The sequence below is a fragment of the Maylandia zebra genome, linkage group LG11 (assembly GCF_041146795.1).
Source record: "Maylandia zebra isolate NMK-2024a linkage group LG11, Mzebra_GT3a, whole genome shotgun sequence".
Lineage (NCBI taxonomy): Eukaryota > Metazoa > Chordata > Actinopteri > Cichliformes > Cichlidae > Maylandia > Maylandia zebra.
In genome coordinates, this window is record NC_135177.1 from 35,138,451 (window position 1) to 35,154,283 (window position 15,833).

Below are 15,833 nucleotides of genomic sequence, written 5' to 3' on the forward strand. Positions count from 1 at the left end.
AAACCCTGATTATTCTTTTTTAAAATCAATTTCTTACTTGATACATATTTAAATGAAAAAGAACGAGAATGAAAAGGAGAAAGGATTCAAACTACTTGTGGCTCAGGAGGTTGTCCATTAATTAGAAGGTCTGTTTTGATCCGTGGCTACTCCAGAACCAGGTGTAATGGATAAAGTGCCTGAAATGAATAGAATAAATAACTGAATGTTTCTGTAAATGGTCTCATGTGGTTTGTAGTGTAAAGTGTTCTGAGCAGTCAACAACACTAGAAAAGCAAAACACAATTCATTAACCTTGTTGCTGCAAATGGACAAGAAAATGTGCACAGCAAATTTGTGATATCAGCGATACATTTACATACAGCTACTTTAACTTGAAAACAATCAGTGGATTTGAAAAATTTATACAGTCTTTTGATAACACTTTTTGTTGCTTTACTTAGTCCTACGTCTGTGGAAACATAGACTGTGTATTAACCTCCTAGGACCTGCCGTTCACATATGTGGACATCACATTTTTTACATTCATCGGGCCCCAATATGTCCAAATATCAAAGAGAAATTAAAATGCATGCCGTGGAAGAGTTCGGGTCTTAGGAGGTTAAAGATGGATCTAGTCTCCCACTGGTTTGTGTTGTCCTGGTCTGGAGGCTCAAACGGAACATTTTTTGCCATCGTTGCTTTGATCTTTTAAAACTGGGACGACTGAAGGTTGTGTCTGAGAAGCCAAGAGCCACAGAATCAAATGGCAGCATCTTGTTTTCTGTGACAATCAGAACTCCACTGACAGGCTTTGAGTTGGCTTCACTTGTTAAAATGGACCTGGTCTTCATCTGAAGGAATTGTAACTAAAAAGAAGGTATATTAAAAATCTCACCAAGGCTCTGTTTATCTTGTTAGATCTTATTGTGTGTTTAGTGATTCTGTGTGTTTGTGTTCTCCCTTTTCGGTCTTTGTTTACACTAAAACTGGAAAGGGATTCTGGGAGATGCTTTTTATTTCTCACAGTTGGTGAAAAGAACCCTGTTTTCAGAAATGTCTGAAGTCTATTGACTTTTTAGCTGAGTGTACTTTACATTTATTACTTTCTCTTTGCACATCTCTTGTGTCTGTCTGTGTGTTTCTTCAGGTTTGGAGTAATTTCCAGACCATTTTCTCTCCCGAGTACCGGCGCACCACCTACATGATGATGGCTGTGTGGTTCTCTATGTCCTTCAGGTAGGATCAGGTGTATTAACTAATGCAGGATTTTCTGTGTTGCATAGTGAAATCTGTTTATTTGTCTAAACTAAAAAGAGCAGATGGCTGTTGATCACAGCGGCTTTGTGTTTGTTTATCAGGAGTCAGTTGGCTGTTGGTGATTTAAATGTAAAGGCCAACATTATCTCCTGGTCTAGCTGGCCACGGCAGGTTCATAATTATAATAGTTGGTGAAAGCAGGAATTTATCAGTGAGTATAAAACAAAAAGGGGCTTGAAGCAGGATCTGCGAATGGATGCGATCACTTTCATGTCATTTAGTGTCAGCAGTGCTGCTGAATCACTCAAATGGCTCTTTTTGTAGCTGAGAATGAAAAAGCAGAATCAAATAGAGATTCACCCTGAACCCATGACCCCTCCCACAGGGTTATGCTGTTTTGTTGGCATGAGCACTACAAATCAATACGAACAAAGTCTTGGGCGATCACGTTTATTCTGTGATCATCATTTCTATCCTGATGGGATCTGTTCCAGGATGACAGCACTGCTTTCTGCAGGGTCCAAAGAGTTATTCATGGTGTCTCTCTCATGGCCATCTTGGTGTTCATCATGTTACTGTTGCTCCACAGTCATCGTTACATCTGAAGAATCATGCGGCTGTGATGCCATTGCAGCCTGGCCACTATACCAAAGCACAGCTTGCCCTATTTCACAGAAATATTCATGTATTAAATAATCTTTAACACATATCCTAAAAATGTGATTGTCCTCAGGCACCACTTACCACGTTGCGGAAGGTGCAATAAAATATTATGCCTTATTTAAAATAATGTGAATCATGTGCTGCAATCTTTATAACGATCCACAAAATTAATAAATTGATGTGAATTTATTTTAACGTTCAAGGGCATGCAAGACAATAAATTTTCACCAGTGAACCTTTACTAAGCCTGGTAAACAGGTTCAGTTTGATACAGTAGTTTGCTTAAGCAAAACATAACATTACTTGGATTTATCTAACATTTATTTCAGTTAGTGTCAATATATTATGTATATAACTAATAACGAATATAAATCCATAAAGCCGTAGTGCACTGAAATATTAATTTACTCAGTAACGCTCGTCTTCCAACATCCTTCTAGAAGCCAGTCACTAATCAAATTTCCCTGGACGTTATATTCTATTGTTCCTGAGCAAAAGTACACAACATTATGTTTAATTAAAGGCTTAATCGAAGGCTTAATTACCTCGAGCTCTCTCCAACAGAGCGCTGAACAAACGGCTTGCAAATTCATATTATGTAGATGGTAAAAAAGAAATGACACTTATGTATAACCATAAAGCGTCACTGGCTCTTTTTTCCCTTTTCTCTTAGAGGTAAATTGATCTTTTCTGTGAGAGAATTTTTCTTTGTCTTCCAGCTACTATGGTTTGACGGTGTGGTTCCCCGACATGATCAAATACCTGCAGAAGCAGGAGTACTCCTCGCGCACCAAGGTTTTTGTCAAGGAGAAGGTAGAACACGTCACCTTTAACTTCACCCTGGAAAACCAGGTTCACCGTCAAGGAGAGTACTTTAACGACAAGTGAGTTGTCTTTTACTCCTCATTAGTGTTTGCGTTTTGAATGACAGCGAATCCTTTGGAATTGGGCTTCATGTCAGTCAGATGCCTTTTGGTCCAACGCTTAATGAATGAATTCATTCAGACAGAACTAGCTTGTGGTGGACGGCAACAAATGAGATGCAAATATAAATGAGGCTCCGAAATGTTTTATTCTAAACACTGGTTTGATTGCATGAAAGCCCTGGGGACTTTTTCATGTTCAACTAGCCTGTCTTTGATGTTTCCTTTGACCTTGCCTTTTCAGCCTGAACTCTGCATGTGATTTCAGATGTTACAAATTTACAGCATTATGCTAATGCCATATCTGACACTCTTGTGATAAATCACTTGTTTCTCTGTCTCTTTGCATCTTCCTTTGTCTCTGTCTGCTCTCCACCTCCGTGCTGCACCTGTTCATTTTCTCCATGCCTCCATTCCTTAATTCCACTGTTCCTCCATGTGTTCGCTTGCAGGTTTATGAACCTGAAAATGAAGTCTATGGTTTTTGAGGATTCCCTCTTTGAGGAGTGTTACTTTGAGGACATCACCTCCACCAACACCTTCTTCAAGAACTGCACCTTCATTGCCACCCTTTTCTACAACACTGGTAGGGAACACACATACAAACACTCGCAGGTGTTTTATAATAGGAAAATATGGTCTTGTATAAGTAAAACCTTTAAATTAGAAGCTTTTATGTGTGTTTCAGCAGGCCCTGAAAAAATGCAGAATAAATTATATATGGACATTTATGGTAAAAATGTAATGTTGCTGTTGCTCTGTGCCCCTGTTCTTTCTTTGCTATTTATAGACCTTTCAGAGGTCTCTTTATAAATAACTTCCTTGCAAGTAGTTCTACTGGCTCAGTTTCACTCCTGTGTTTTCTGTTGAAAAGTGACAGTTTGTTGCTACTGTCTAGTAAATACATTGTTACCGGTGAGTTCTGTGCGCTCTGTGTGTTCTCTGAGCAGTTTGGCTGTTTGTCAGACTGCTAAATTGCTTCCTTATTCACCTTCACAGAATGACTGGATCTATACTGAACTGAGTATTCTGGAGCTGCAAAATCCCCTTACACACCGGGGGATTGTTATATTAATGTTATTCTTTCTTCACTGAAAAAGACAAATGATACCACATGTGGAAATCTATATCACACAGTTTCAGATTCAGCAGCTGTGTCCACACATGCAAACACCGCCCTGGTCTCGCTTTGTTGGTTATTTGCAGTCTTTACACAAGTCAAGCCATCACTCAGCTGTGCTATCACTGCTGGCCAGGAGTTCCTTGTTATAATGGAAATTAGAAACTTGTTTGCTTATTAAGGATTAAGGTCTCTTTGGGTTTTCTATGCAGAACTTGAGACTTTAGTGCTAGTTGCCATGGTGCACCTTATTTTTACACTGCAGAATGACGAGGAAATAACACATGAAAAATGCAGCTGGGCTGTACCTCATTTTAGTCTTTGAATGTACAGATCTACAGGTTTAAAAAAGGCTCAACTTTGCACACTTTCATTTTCTAAGGTCTGACATATCAGGAAATCTTTTTAGAATAATAATTGTAACATATGGCTGCATGTACCGTATCTGCGTGAGTCAATCTGAATGAAGCTTAGCATAAATATCGTCACATTTTCAGAGATGATTAACATCTTTATATTTTAAAAAACATCTAATACAATCCCAGTTCTTTTGCACCCAGGTGTTTCATATTCATCTTACATTCTCCATTTGCATTTGTGTCGCATGTCATGTTCAATGTACGTTGCCTATCATCAAAATTTGGATACGCAACAGAAGTTTGTTTGATTCACCTCTAAATACAGACTGAAGAATTGGAAAAGGCACCACAGGTCTGGTAATAAAAAAAATCATCTAATCCTGAGTAAAAATGTCATGAATGTTTAACTTTCACAGTGTTTGACTGTGCCCATAAAAATTAAGTGGGGTCGACATTAAATGGAGAAAAGTCCATAACAATCAGCTCTCAGTTTTCTTCTTTTAGGTTTATTTGGGCTCAGCGTCATGCTTCAGTATGGCTGCATGTGTCCAGCTCCAGGGTAGCAAAATACCCCCAGAATATGGATTTGAGCTACTGTAGTTTAATTTTCTCTCTCCTTTTCATTTCCTCACATTCATCCTTCGGTTGCTTCCATTATTCTCCACTTGGCAGTGAATGATAGATGATTTTCTCTTCTGGGAAATATTTTGGAATTGCTGCTCATCCTATAGGTTCATTACTAGAGAGCTTAATTTTGACAGGACCTGCTCATTGTAATCTTGTGTTCTTTATTTCGTAAATTCAGCACCAAAGCAGCTTTTTTATGCTGCTTAGTGAATACAACTTGTGTGAATTTTCTGATCGACAGATTTTCTGTGACCCCTCTGTGGTCCAAGAGTAATATTTGATCTTGCAAATGTTGTCCTCTTAGTATCATTCACTGAGTGTTAATAAAGTGTCTTGCTTTGTCCACCTGACAGCAGTTTACTGACCAGTTCTTTGAACCTCTTACTCTTTCTGTCTCCTCTCCTGCTATCCTGAACATCGCTCCTTATCCCTTCTTTCTCCTCACAGATCTTTTCAAGTACAGGTTGATCAACTGTAAGCTCATCAACAGCACTTTCCTGCACAACAAAGAGGGCTGCCTGCTCAGTGACATAAGCGATGAAAATAATGCCTACATGGTCTACTTTGTCAGTTTCCTGGGTACCTTGGCTGTGTTGCCAGGCAACATCGTCTCTGCGCTGCTCATGGACAAGATCGGACGGTTGAGGATGCTTGGTATGGGCCATGTTACTCAGTGGTGCTTGAATCAGAAGTTAGGCCTGCTTTGATCCAATTCATTTTTAAATATAAATACAGCACACGTTTAAATATAACTCCCTCTGCACTGTAAATCACTTGTTTTAAAGAACTTTTATCAGCTGCTGCCTGAGGGCATGAAAAGACAACTTTCCTGTGGAAGATTACTTCTTTTGCCGTGTGGTGCTAAAAGAGCCAACAAGCAGCACTGTCCAGATTGTGAAAAAAGAAATCCACAAACCTTATTATGTGTAGTTTTCCTACATTAACCTGCTCATGATAAGATTTCTGGATGCCATCTAGTTCTGTTCAAGGGCAACTCATCCAAAAGCAATATAGATGGAACAATGGAACAATTTTGTTTGGTCTGGAAACGTATCCTATTGGTCAGAATGAGAAATTATAGCTATAGATTTAGATAAGAAAAAGAAAAATAGAGGGAGATAAAGAGAGATCATTTTATTTTATCTGTTTAATAAGTGTTCTGTGGAATAGAGATTTATGTGCAAAGGTGCAAAATGATTTGATCCTCAGTCATTTTCAGCTGAGTTATGCAGGAATCCCATCAGTTCTTCTGACATCATTCTTTCCCCCTCTTTATCCACAGCGGGCTCAAGCGTGATATCTTGCATCAGCTGTTTCTTCCTTTCTTTTGGCAACAGCGAATCAGCTATGATTGCCCTGCTCTGCCTGTTTGGAGGAATTAGCATCGCCTCCTGGAATTCCCTGGACGTGCTGACCGTCGAGCTCTATCCCTCTGACAAGAGGTAGGTAATCCAGGCAAGCCCAGAAATCTCCCTGACACCATAAAGGCTGTGACGTGTTAAGTTATGTCATAACAGATGCCCCTTTATGATTGGTTGGCTTGCAGGGATGGATGACATTGTGGGATTCTGGGTTTTCTTGATTCCAAATAATGGTTTTAAAAGGAGCTTCTCTGGGTTCCACTTTATATTTATAACTTGTAGTATAATATATATATATATTGAAAGTAATATAAAGTAAGAGCACCTGTGTTGTCAGACTCATCAAAGAGGAGCACTACCTTTAGTAGCGTGCCAAACGCTGTTGATTTTTAGGAGCTCTAGCACCACCCTGTGGTAACTCAAGCAACTGTTTTCTCTGCTGGTTTACTTTAAACATGCTCAGGCACCGAAGTGACTCTGTGCTTCTTATCTTTCTTTTCTCAGAACCACAGCATTTGGCTTCCTCAACGCCCTCTGTAAATTAGCGGCGGTGTTAGGCATAAGCATCTTCACTTCGTTCGTTGGCATAACCAAGGCTGTACCCATCCTGTTTGCCTCAGGTGCACTGGCAGCAGGCAGTTTTCTGGCCCTCAAACTACCTGAGACGCGGGGCCAGGTGCTGCAATAATGTGGCACCAACAACTTTCCAGAGGGCAGAAGAGTTTTTGCCACACTGTGAACGAATAGCTCAAGAGCCCTCCAAATCCTGCACTCTAACCTCTCCCCATCTACAAGAGTAAATTGTAATGCAGGTAAATATTAGTAATTATTTGATTGGTACAACTCCATTCCACAAAGAGCTGTAAAAAAGAAAAAGCTAAAGTAAAATCTGCTGCCTGTGCCTCATTGTTACTCTAAATTGGAAAAGATGAAAACACCAGAAACATAGTTAATGACATATTTAGTTATTAGAGTCTGTCTCCCACACTGTAAATACATTCCTCTGGGGTTGGAGGTCAGGGATGGGGACTCTTGATGATGAGCCATGCAAATAGACTCATAGAAATGACCACTAGCCATTGTTGCAGAATTCTCTGTAGTCACCTCCATTCTTCCGAGCAAATCCAACTCACCTTTCCAGTCTTGAGTGCTTTACCATTGTTGGACACTGACTCAAAAATGCAACATTTTCTGCCTTGATTTGAAGCATTTTTGACTTTGCGAGGTAAAACCAAGACACTCTTCTCTTGGCTTCCTCCTTAACAAAGATCTGTCGTCATTCTTTATCTCCTGAGGTCTTGTGTTGGTGTACAGACTAACTGCCATTTTTTTAGATAATAGAACATTCCAGGTTTGCTTTTGTTGCGATAAGGAGCTCCATTGAGCTCCTCTCTCCCTTTATTGCATTGCTATAGTGAAACACCGCTCACCTCCAAGCAGCCATAAGATCATACATACACATTTCCCACTCAAAGGGAAAACTGCATTCTACCATGAAACCCATTTAAATCACAAAGGTGAAGATATCTGTTGAAATGTACATGTAAAGCACAACCACTTGTCAGTGTGAGTGCCCCTAACATTTTCCTGACTTGAAGAAAATGTTTAGAATCTCACACTCAATCATCGTTTCCAGCCACTCTGTATATCCCTTTGTGAGAAATGCCTTTTTAGTACTCTTTCTCCCAGACTTACAGTATGTTTGTCTCTTGTATGCTTTGGAGGGTGTTCTGCATGTCACAACGTATGTATGTAACGTTATGAAAACTGAGAGTACAACATGTAAGCAGCACATGTTGCATCTGCCCATCAATTACTCTGAATTAAGTTGTATTTTGATATTTTTTATCCATAAAAGACAGCACAGTGCTTTTATTCTGATGTAGGGATCCAATACTTCTGAACTGTTCTTAAAGCACATGCCACAGATTTAATCTGGTTATTACACATGAAAAAAAAGAAGAAGATAATAGAAAGTTTTTTAAATGTTACCCCACAAGCTAATGTTTTAGATGCAGCCATAGATTGTGTTAGATGTGTAAGCTGACCTAAATACCTTTATCTGTTTGAGCTGAATGTTTTCATTAATGTGAGTGTGCTTCTTGGTGCAATATTGAACCTCTGTGCAATATTGAATATTTTGTTTTTATTTATTTATTTTGTCTTCTACCATTTCACAAATGCAACTTTGATTTGTGGATGGATGTGGAGTAACCTATCTAATATACAGTAGATAACTAACAAGGCACGATAACATACAGTACTGGACATGATTAAAGGACAGTTCAAACCAAATCAGATTTGCATGTTTTTTTCACCCAAACTCCACAAACCTCGATTTGAATAATGTTACACATAAATAATTTTCTCTCCATTGTCTCCACCTCCCCACCAAAAGAAGTTTGCAGCGAGTTAACATGGCAGCAGTATTTATATCCTGTCACTCTGTCATTTGCACATCATGAGCTTCTCGTCATGTGTAGATGAAGAGCGATGCTGAGTAATACCACTGGCTGGTGTAGTTCAATAGAAAAACCAAACCAAACAAAAGAAACAGGAAAATATTGCAACATCTCATTTGTAAGCCTGTCGTGGACCACAGTCAGCAGCTTTAACCTGGACACGCCCAGGGTTCCAGCACAGTCCTCTGTAGGTTTGAGAGCCTACAGGTGTGAGGCAGAAACACTAACCACTGAGCCACTGTGCTGCCACCTGAAAATACTGAGTAGCTAGGTCATGATTTCTGTAAAGATGCTATTGTTGATTTTTGGGCACTTGGTGCACGCCAACGCAAGTGTCATCTGATTCTCTTAGATTCAGGAGAGGGAACGATGCTTTCCACAGCTTACACCGAAGCAAGGTGGAACAATAGCACTTTAAGTCAGAGAACAAAAAAACTGTCCCTTAATCTGTCTTTTGCTCTTGAAACAAGAAAAAATACAGTTCAACAGTTGGAGAGTAAATATTTGAGCTGTTGTAAAGTACTTCAGGCAAAGTAAAGGACATGTGATCGCACGAGAGTTATTCATCTTAATTGTTCTTATTTTGGGGCTTGTATGTTCTTTAGGCCTGTTACAGGATTTACTGCATTTCAAGGGGATTGTTATGCTGATGAGAGTGTGAATTTTGGACATTGTGTTTAAGTCTGCTGTATGGTTGAAAGGTATCCAGATATAACATGAAATTCATCATAGAGAACTCACTGCCAAGGGCTGACTGTCATAAATTCCACACATACAACAGCACAGAAAATATTGCCACATTCCCCTGATCCGCAAAATGATTATGATGTGTTCACATTTGCAATGTTTAAGAAAAACAATCATCGACATGCCAGATTAACAAGAATACAATCCTTTTCTCCAGACTGCCATTTTCTTAGGATAGCAGCCATACGTAGACTCGAGACAGTCGAAAACAACAGACAAACCATTGCACTAAATGAACACTGTCATAAAGGCACAGTGGAGAATCCCTCGATTCCTTCTCGACACATCTGGATGCGGCCTTGCTAGAAAGTGAAGTGAAAGACAAGGTTTAGCAAGAGCACAATGACCAAAATCTACCAAATGACAATTTTGTAATTGTGAACATGAGGTGCTCACGCAAACCCCCCCTCCACCAGGACAGTGACCTGCCCTTTATACATTTTCCCGTCTCACTCTGATCCAAATCTGACATCGGACCCCTCATCTATGAGTGTGCCATGAGACCACCTCTCATTAATTATTGCCAAATATTTCCTATGCCCTGAGTTTACATATGATACCATTAATTCTCTGTTATACATATGAAGATATGTAAATAAAAATAACTAATGTAACTAATAAGATAAGCCTTTCAAACCAATGTTGCAGTCAGTCTTTGCCACCCGTCACATGAAACAAGAACATCTGGACTTTTCATCTTTTCACGACTCTTAACAAATCTGACTTTAAGGGTTCAGATGTTCTTGTTGGAAATCTGCAACAAATAACATCTTTAGAAGCCCAAACGGCCAGCGAGCCTGAAAATAAAATTAGCCAGATCCTCCCTTAAGAGCACACTGATACACAAACGCACATTCACAGCATAAATATAAATGCCAAGCGTTAGCAGTTCAATTCTCTGTATATCGTCCTGTATCACCCATGAAATTAAGAGCAAGGATGTCAAGATAATCGTTGTATTTGTTTAGCATGGTACACTGTCAAGACGCTAACATGTCTCGGTGACTCGGTTCACGTCAAGATTGTCTCTTGTAGATACATATCCTAGCTTATGTTACAGGGTTTTTTCTATAATTAACGTGTGGCCTGAGCAACAGTCAATTGTGAGTGCAAAAAGTTATCAAAGCAATAAGTGTTTGGATATTTGTCTTTTATTCTCTCCTTTGAAGTTATTGGGAATCGGAGCACATTAGCTATACGCTGGCCTTGTCCACGGAAATGCTGGTTGTTGGCTCAATAATGACACAGAAATAAACAGCTGACATTTGTGTGTACTCTCTGAAGCTACCCTAAGTCTTGACGCCTTTGTCAATAAAATTGCATTGCCATTAATTAAATGTAAGGAAGAATTTATCACCCTTGTCACTGTACTGTGCTGTAGAAACTGTAGTTGATTGTAAGTTTAGAAACTGTGGTATCATAAATATTAAAAAACAAAAAGCTGTAAAAAAAAAAAAAGCAGTGTAAATGAACAATACTGTATGTTGTCTTTGATTTTATGTATTTTGTAAATGAGAATGAAACACAAGTAAATACATCAATGTTAAATACCAGTTATAAATCATAATTAGAGTAAATATGGCGGCATCATTTCTGTTTAAAGGTGTGTGAGATTTTTTTTTCTTATATTTTCTCATTGTTGATTTTTGGGTTTACATTTTTCTGTGACCCTTTGGAATCACAATGGATAACAAAGAATCATGATGAATAAACAAATTAAAATAATTATTTTGTTTTTTATATTACCATTAAGTATAATGGGATATTCACTCGCCCTAGGTACTATTGTTCATCCACTCATTGCCACAAATATCTAATAGACCAATCAGATGGCAGCGACTGAAAGTATGTAGACAAGATTACCTGCTGAATTTCAGGCTGAACATCAGAATGGGGAAGAAAGGTAAGTGACACTTACTTAATACAGCTGTTGGTTGTCAGACAGGCTGTCTGAGTGTCTCAGAAACTGATTGTCTACTGGGATTTTCCCCGTCACAGCCATCTCTAGGATTTACAGACAAAGGTCAAAAGAAGAGAAAAATACCCAGTGAGCAGCAGTTCTTTGGTCAGACAGGAATGGTCGGAATGCTGTGAGGTGATAAGAAGGGCAGAATAACTCAGATTACTACTTGTTAAAAGCAAACTATGCAGAAGAGCATCTCTAAACACACAATACATTGTACCTGGAAGCAGATGTGCTACAGCAGCAGCAGAAGACGACACTGGGTTTCATTCCTGCTAAACCAGCTAAGACCAGGAACCTGAGACTATGTTGAAAAAACAAACAAAAAAACCTCAAAAACATTGCTTGGTCTGATGAGCCTCAGTTTCTTCTGCAACATTTCGGATGGCATTATGGACTGATGATTTCACCTTATATTTCCTCCAGCGTGTGTCAGAATTTAGAGTAAACAATATAAAAGCATTGATTCACCCTGTTCCATGTGGTAGGACAGGAGATTCAAATCATGGATGAAGAAAGTGACAACTCTGCAGCAACTGTGTGATACTGTCAGGTCAATATACATCTGAATCTTGGAGGAATGTTTCCACACATTGTTGAACCTGTGCCACAAAGAATTAAGGCAGTTCTGATGACAAAACAGGGTGGAAATCTGCATTAGCAAGGGTGTACTCAGTCAGATGCACTGCCTGAAACAGGAAAACATAATGCAGGGTGATGTGTTATTTGAGGGAAAGAGTATTCCAGAAGATATTCTCTTATTGGGTGTTTTGATGAAGGTAATGGACAACATGGTTGGTTACACTGGTTGCTTAAGCAACCCTACACATTTACTTAGGTTTAGATGATTCACATAATCATCATAATCCTTGAACCACCTGGTGTCCAATGCATGTGCAAACATACTAGTTTGATTTCTTGTATGTTTGTTTATATGTTTGCCAGCATACAAGAAATCCAAAGACGAAGAATACAGCCAGAAACGGCTTTTCCTGCACAAGAAGACTTATTTATCCAAGATAGGCTAAGACTTTGTTAATATGGGCTTAGGGGTGGGTTCATCTTACTGGCAAAATCCTGATAATAAGTGTGAGTGAGACGACTCAGAGAGACTCAATCGTGAAAATGACTCTCCTCAGAGTGCTTTTTAAAAATGCCTGGCAGCTGGAGCCCTGATGCTACTCTTCACACCATGCTTAACCTGGACAAATTTGATTACAGAAACTTATGGAACGTCTACATGACTGTGGGCTGTTTAATAAACTATAAATATAAATGCATTAAAAATGGAGTGGGTGTGCAAACAATAAATGGCAACAATATACTAGCGATGCATCCAGTATGCTCAAACTCAAGAAGAAGCAGAACAAATGAAATTGGAAATAAAGGTAATAATACCATTCAAAGAAGAAGAAAACGGCGACAATGTAACAGCAGAGGGGGGCGAAGCGGGAGATGATACACCCTTATTCAGTATACAGAAAAATATTGGTAAAAGCTTATTTATTTTAGAAATATGAAATCAATGGTAGGCAGAAGGTAATTTTAGTTATTTTATTGAAAAGTCTTATCAATTATGGAATGACAACATTTTTCTTTTTAAGAGAGACAGACTTTTTAAGAGAGTCTAGAGATGAAATATAAAATGAAGTAGTTTGCTGTGTGTAGAAAACCTTCGTGAAACAGGAACTTCCCATTTCCTGCCGCAGATTTGCATTTGGGGGTGTTGTGTATTTACTCCAGCCCAGCAGGTGGCAGTAACACGCTGGTTGTCAACATCCAAAGCCAAGTAGAACAACGAGACAGCAGCAGCACTGAGCATACTTTGCTGGAAGGTTAGTAGCCAAATTTACTTTGGTTAATTATTATCTTGTCAATTGTTATAGTTATAATATTAAAGACAGAGTGTGCGTGTCTTGTGTGAAAATGTTCGGTGTAAACACAGCTTCCTTCTCTCAGTTTTTACTATGAAAGCTGGAAATCTCAAGCTAGCAAGCAACGACTTCATGCCACCAAGCAAACAGTTACACAACCGTCCTTTCGGTCGGTGTACCTTTGTAAAAGGGACAATGGGAGAGCTGTGAGGTCTTTATTAAGTTGCCAGGGTAATGCAGTCTGTAAAAATTAAATGCGCATGTGTCATTTTAATCCATGCATGAATGACTGACTGCATGAAGTCGGTTTTGGCGCTGAAGCTGCTCTCACGGCAGCACAGTGGCTAAATAAGAGCCTCCTCACCAAGCTAACAGATATTTTCCTGTTATATGGTGAATCAAAAGCATCCTAACCCAGACATGATAAAGACACAATACCCTAATTCTTTTTCAGAGATAATTTGTGCCTCAACAGAAGAAGATATCTGTTTATTGCTTTTATCATGTAATGGGCATCGACTAAAACTGCTTTTTCACCCCAGCTGAAGCCCTGAACATGTCTTTACTTGATTCTCCAGATGTTGTCCTGAACACAAGTATGTCACATTACCTTACATGTCACATGTTTTTATGCCTTCCTAGTTGGTCAACTGCTACAGCTTGATGCTTCCCAGCGTCCTCCGCTGTGCTCGGCCCGTATCCTCCCATCCTGCTTTAACCCGTCCCTTTGCCCACTTCAGACCACATATGGACCCAGACCCCAGCCGGCCCGTTCAAAGGGCTATCACAACCAAACTGACCGACGCGCTGAAGCCAGACCACTTAGAAGTCCAAAATGAAAGCCACATGCACGCTGTGCCCCCCGGTTCGGAATCCCATTTCCGTGTCCTTGTTGTCAGCTCCAAATTTGAGGGCCTGCCGCTGATTCAGCGTCACCGTCTGGTTAACGAAGCTTTGAAGGAGGAGTTAAGTAGCTGTGTTCATGCACTGGCGATCCAAGCAAAGACTCCTGAGCAGTGGCAAAGTAACCCTACCGTGGCTAAGAGTCCGCCCTGCATGGGAGGTTCGAAAGGTGATCACACAGTGGAGGAGAAGTTAAAGGCTGGGCGAGAATGAAGTGTTGGACTGTGAAGTAGTTTCACTGTGCTGAGGGACTGAAATGTGAAGACTACAGGAAAATACTTGACAAGTATAAAGAGCAGCATTTCCTCTTTTATTTGGAGATCATTTTGTTGTGGTCTTATTTCTAAATCTTTTTTTTAATTCATTAATAATGCAAAATTTGGTTTGAATGGTTCTGTTGTTATAAAACTGCATATAAATTATTTGATTTTAGATGGTCACAGGTGTTTTTATCATCCAGGTGCTGCATGAATACAATACAGGGATGCACTCTTCTTCTTTAAGCTACTGTATGGTTTTATTTTTGTTTGATTTGTGCTCATAGCATTTAGTGATTTTCCTGAAATCTAAATTTCAGGAAAGCCCCTATTTGCCTGTATACTTGCATTTACTTAGTCACCTCTTAGAATAAAGCAATGCTTGCATTGCTGTGAGTGGCAATAAAAAGTTCCATTTGTGAGACTTGATAATTAAAAGTTTGAATGAAGTTATTCGAGTAGGTATTGGGTATTGAGTATTGGGGATAATACGTGAGTGCAGTTTAGTGTTTCTTACTATTAAGTCTGAAGAAACAGGTCTTCTGTGTTTGCTCAACCATTAAGTTACAGTTTTCCACAGTGGTATACTACAAAGTGGGTACAAAAAGGCAGATTTTCTTTGTGTTGGAAGGCTCAACATCTGAAACCCCAGTAAGAGATGGGGTGAAGTCAGGGTTGTCTGTGCACCTTCAAGCAAACGGTAGATATATCAGGTGCTTCTTAGCAGCAGTTCTGGCAGGATGAACTGTGAAGAGTTTGGGGCTTTACTCTGCTCAGATTCAGCAAAATGCTGCAAAACCAGTTGGATAGAGCTTCACCGTGCAACTGTATAATGAAGCGAACTGCAAAAGCAAATCAAGAATTACTTAAAGATGGGATCTCTGCCCACCAGAACATGCTTTCAGTTATTAAATGCAAAACTGAATGCAGGAAGGTTGTTCGTCCAAGTATTAAATGCAACCAAGTGTTTCAAACATATGTTCATTTTAGCCTCTGAAAATGGGGCCTGTGTGTAAAACTGTCTGCAATTCTAAAGTAGTTAGTTCAATACTTTTGTTAAAGCGCTTTAATTAAAACTGAAAGTCTGCAGTTCAGTTACAGAAGAAAAAAAGTTATTGTCTAAATGCTGTGGACATAAAACGAACTCATGAGATGCTGCTGGTGTTCAGGGAGATGACGGCAGTGTTGCAGTTTCAACACTAGAGGGCAGTATGTGTGAACAAATCGGATTATTTGAATGGCTAAATCAAAAAACAACAAAAACGTTGACCTAGTGTTGGATATCAGTTATTGTGCTGCTTTTTAATTTTCTCCTTATGATTATGCATGTAGTGA

General features: G+C 39.3%; 2 protein-coding genes across 2 annotated transcripts in view; both read left to right on the forward strand.

The window, feature by feature from the left end:
* Window positions 1-10,959, forward strand: part of sv2a (synaptic vesicle glycoprotein 2A) — a 48,531-nt gene extending 37,572 nt beyond the window's left edge. The window contains exons 8-13 of the mRNA XM_004568577.5: window positions 1,130-1,218; window positions 2,622-2,786; window positions 3,278-3,411; window positions 5,379-5,585; window positions 6,214-6,373; window positions 6,797-10,959. Coding sequence (XP_004568634.1) covers window positions 1,130-1,218; window positions 2,622-2,786; window positions 3,278-3,411; window positions 5,379-5,585; window positions 6,214-6,373; window positions 6,797-6,980 — 939 coding nt within the window. The 3' untranslated portion in view covers window positions 6,981-10,959. The remainder of the gene's footprint in view (window positions 1-1,129; window positions 1,219-2,621; window positions 2,787-3,277; window positions 3,412-5,378; window positions 5,586-6,213; window positions 6,374-6,796) is intronic.
* A 2,201-nt stretch (window positions 10,960-13,160) lies between these two features.
* Window positions 13,161-14,947, forward strand: bola1 (bolA family member 1). The gene is made up of 2 exons (XM_004568578.5): window positions 13,161-13,299; window positions 13,981-14,947. Exon 2 carries the CDS (start codon window positions 14,002-14,004, stop codon window positions 14,452-14,454), a length of 453 nt encoding a protein of 150 aa, XP_004568635.1. The 5' UTR covers window positions 13,161-13,299; window positions 13,981-14,001; the 3' UTR covers window positions 14,455-14,947.
* The last annotated feature ends 886 nt before the right edge of the window (window positions 14,948-15,833 follow it).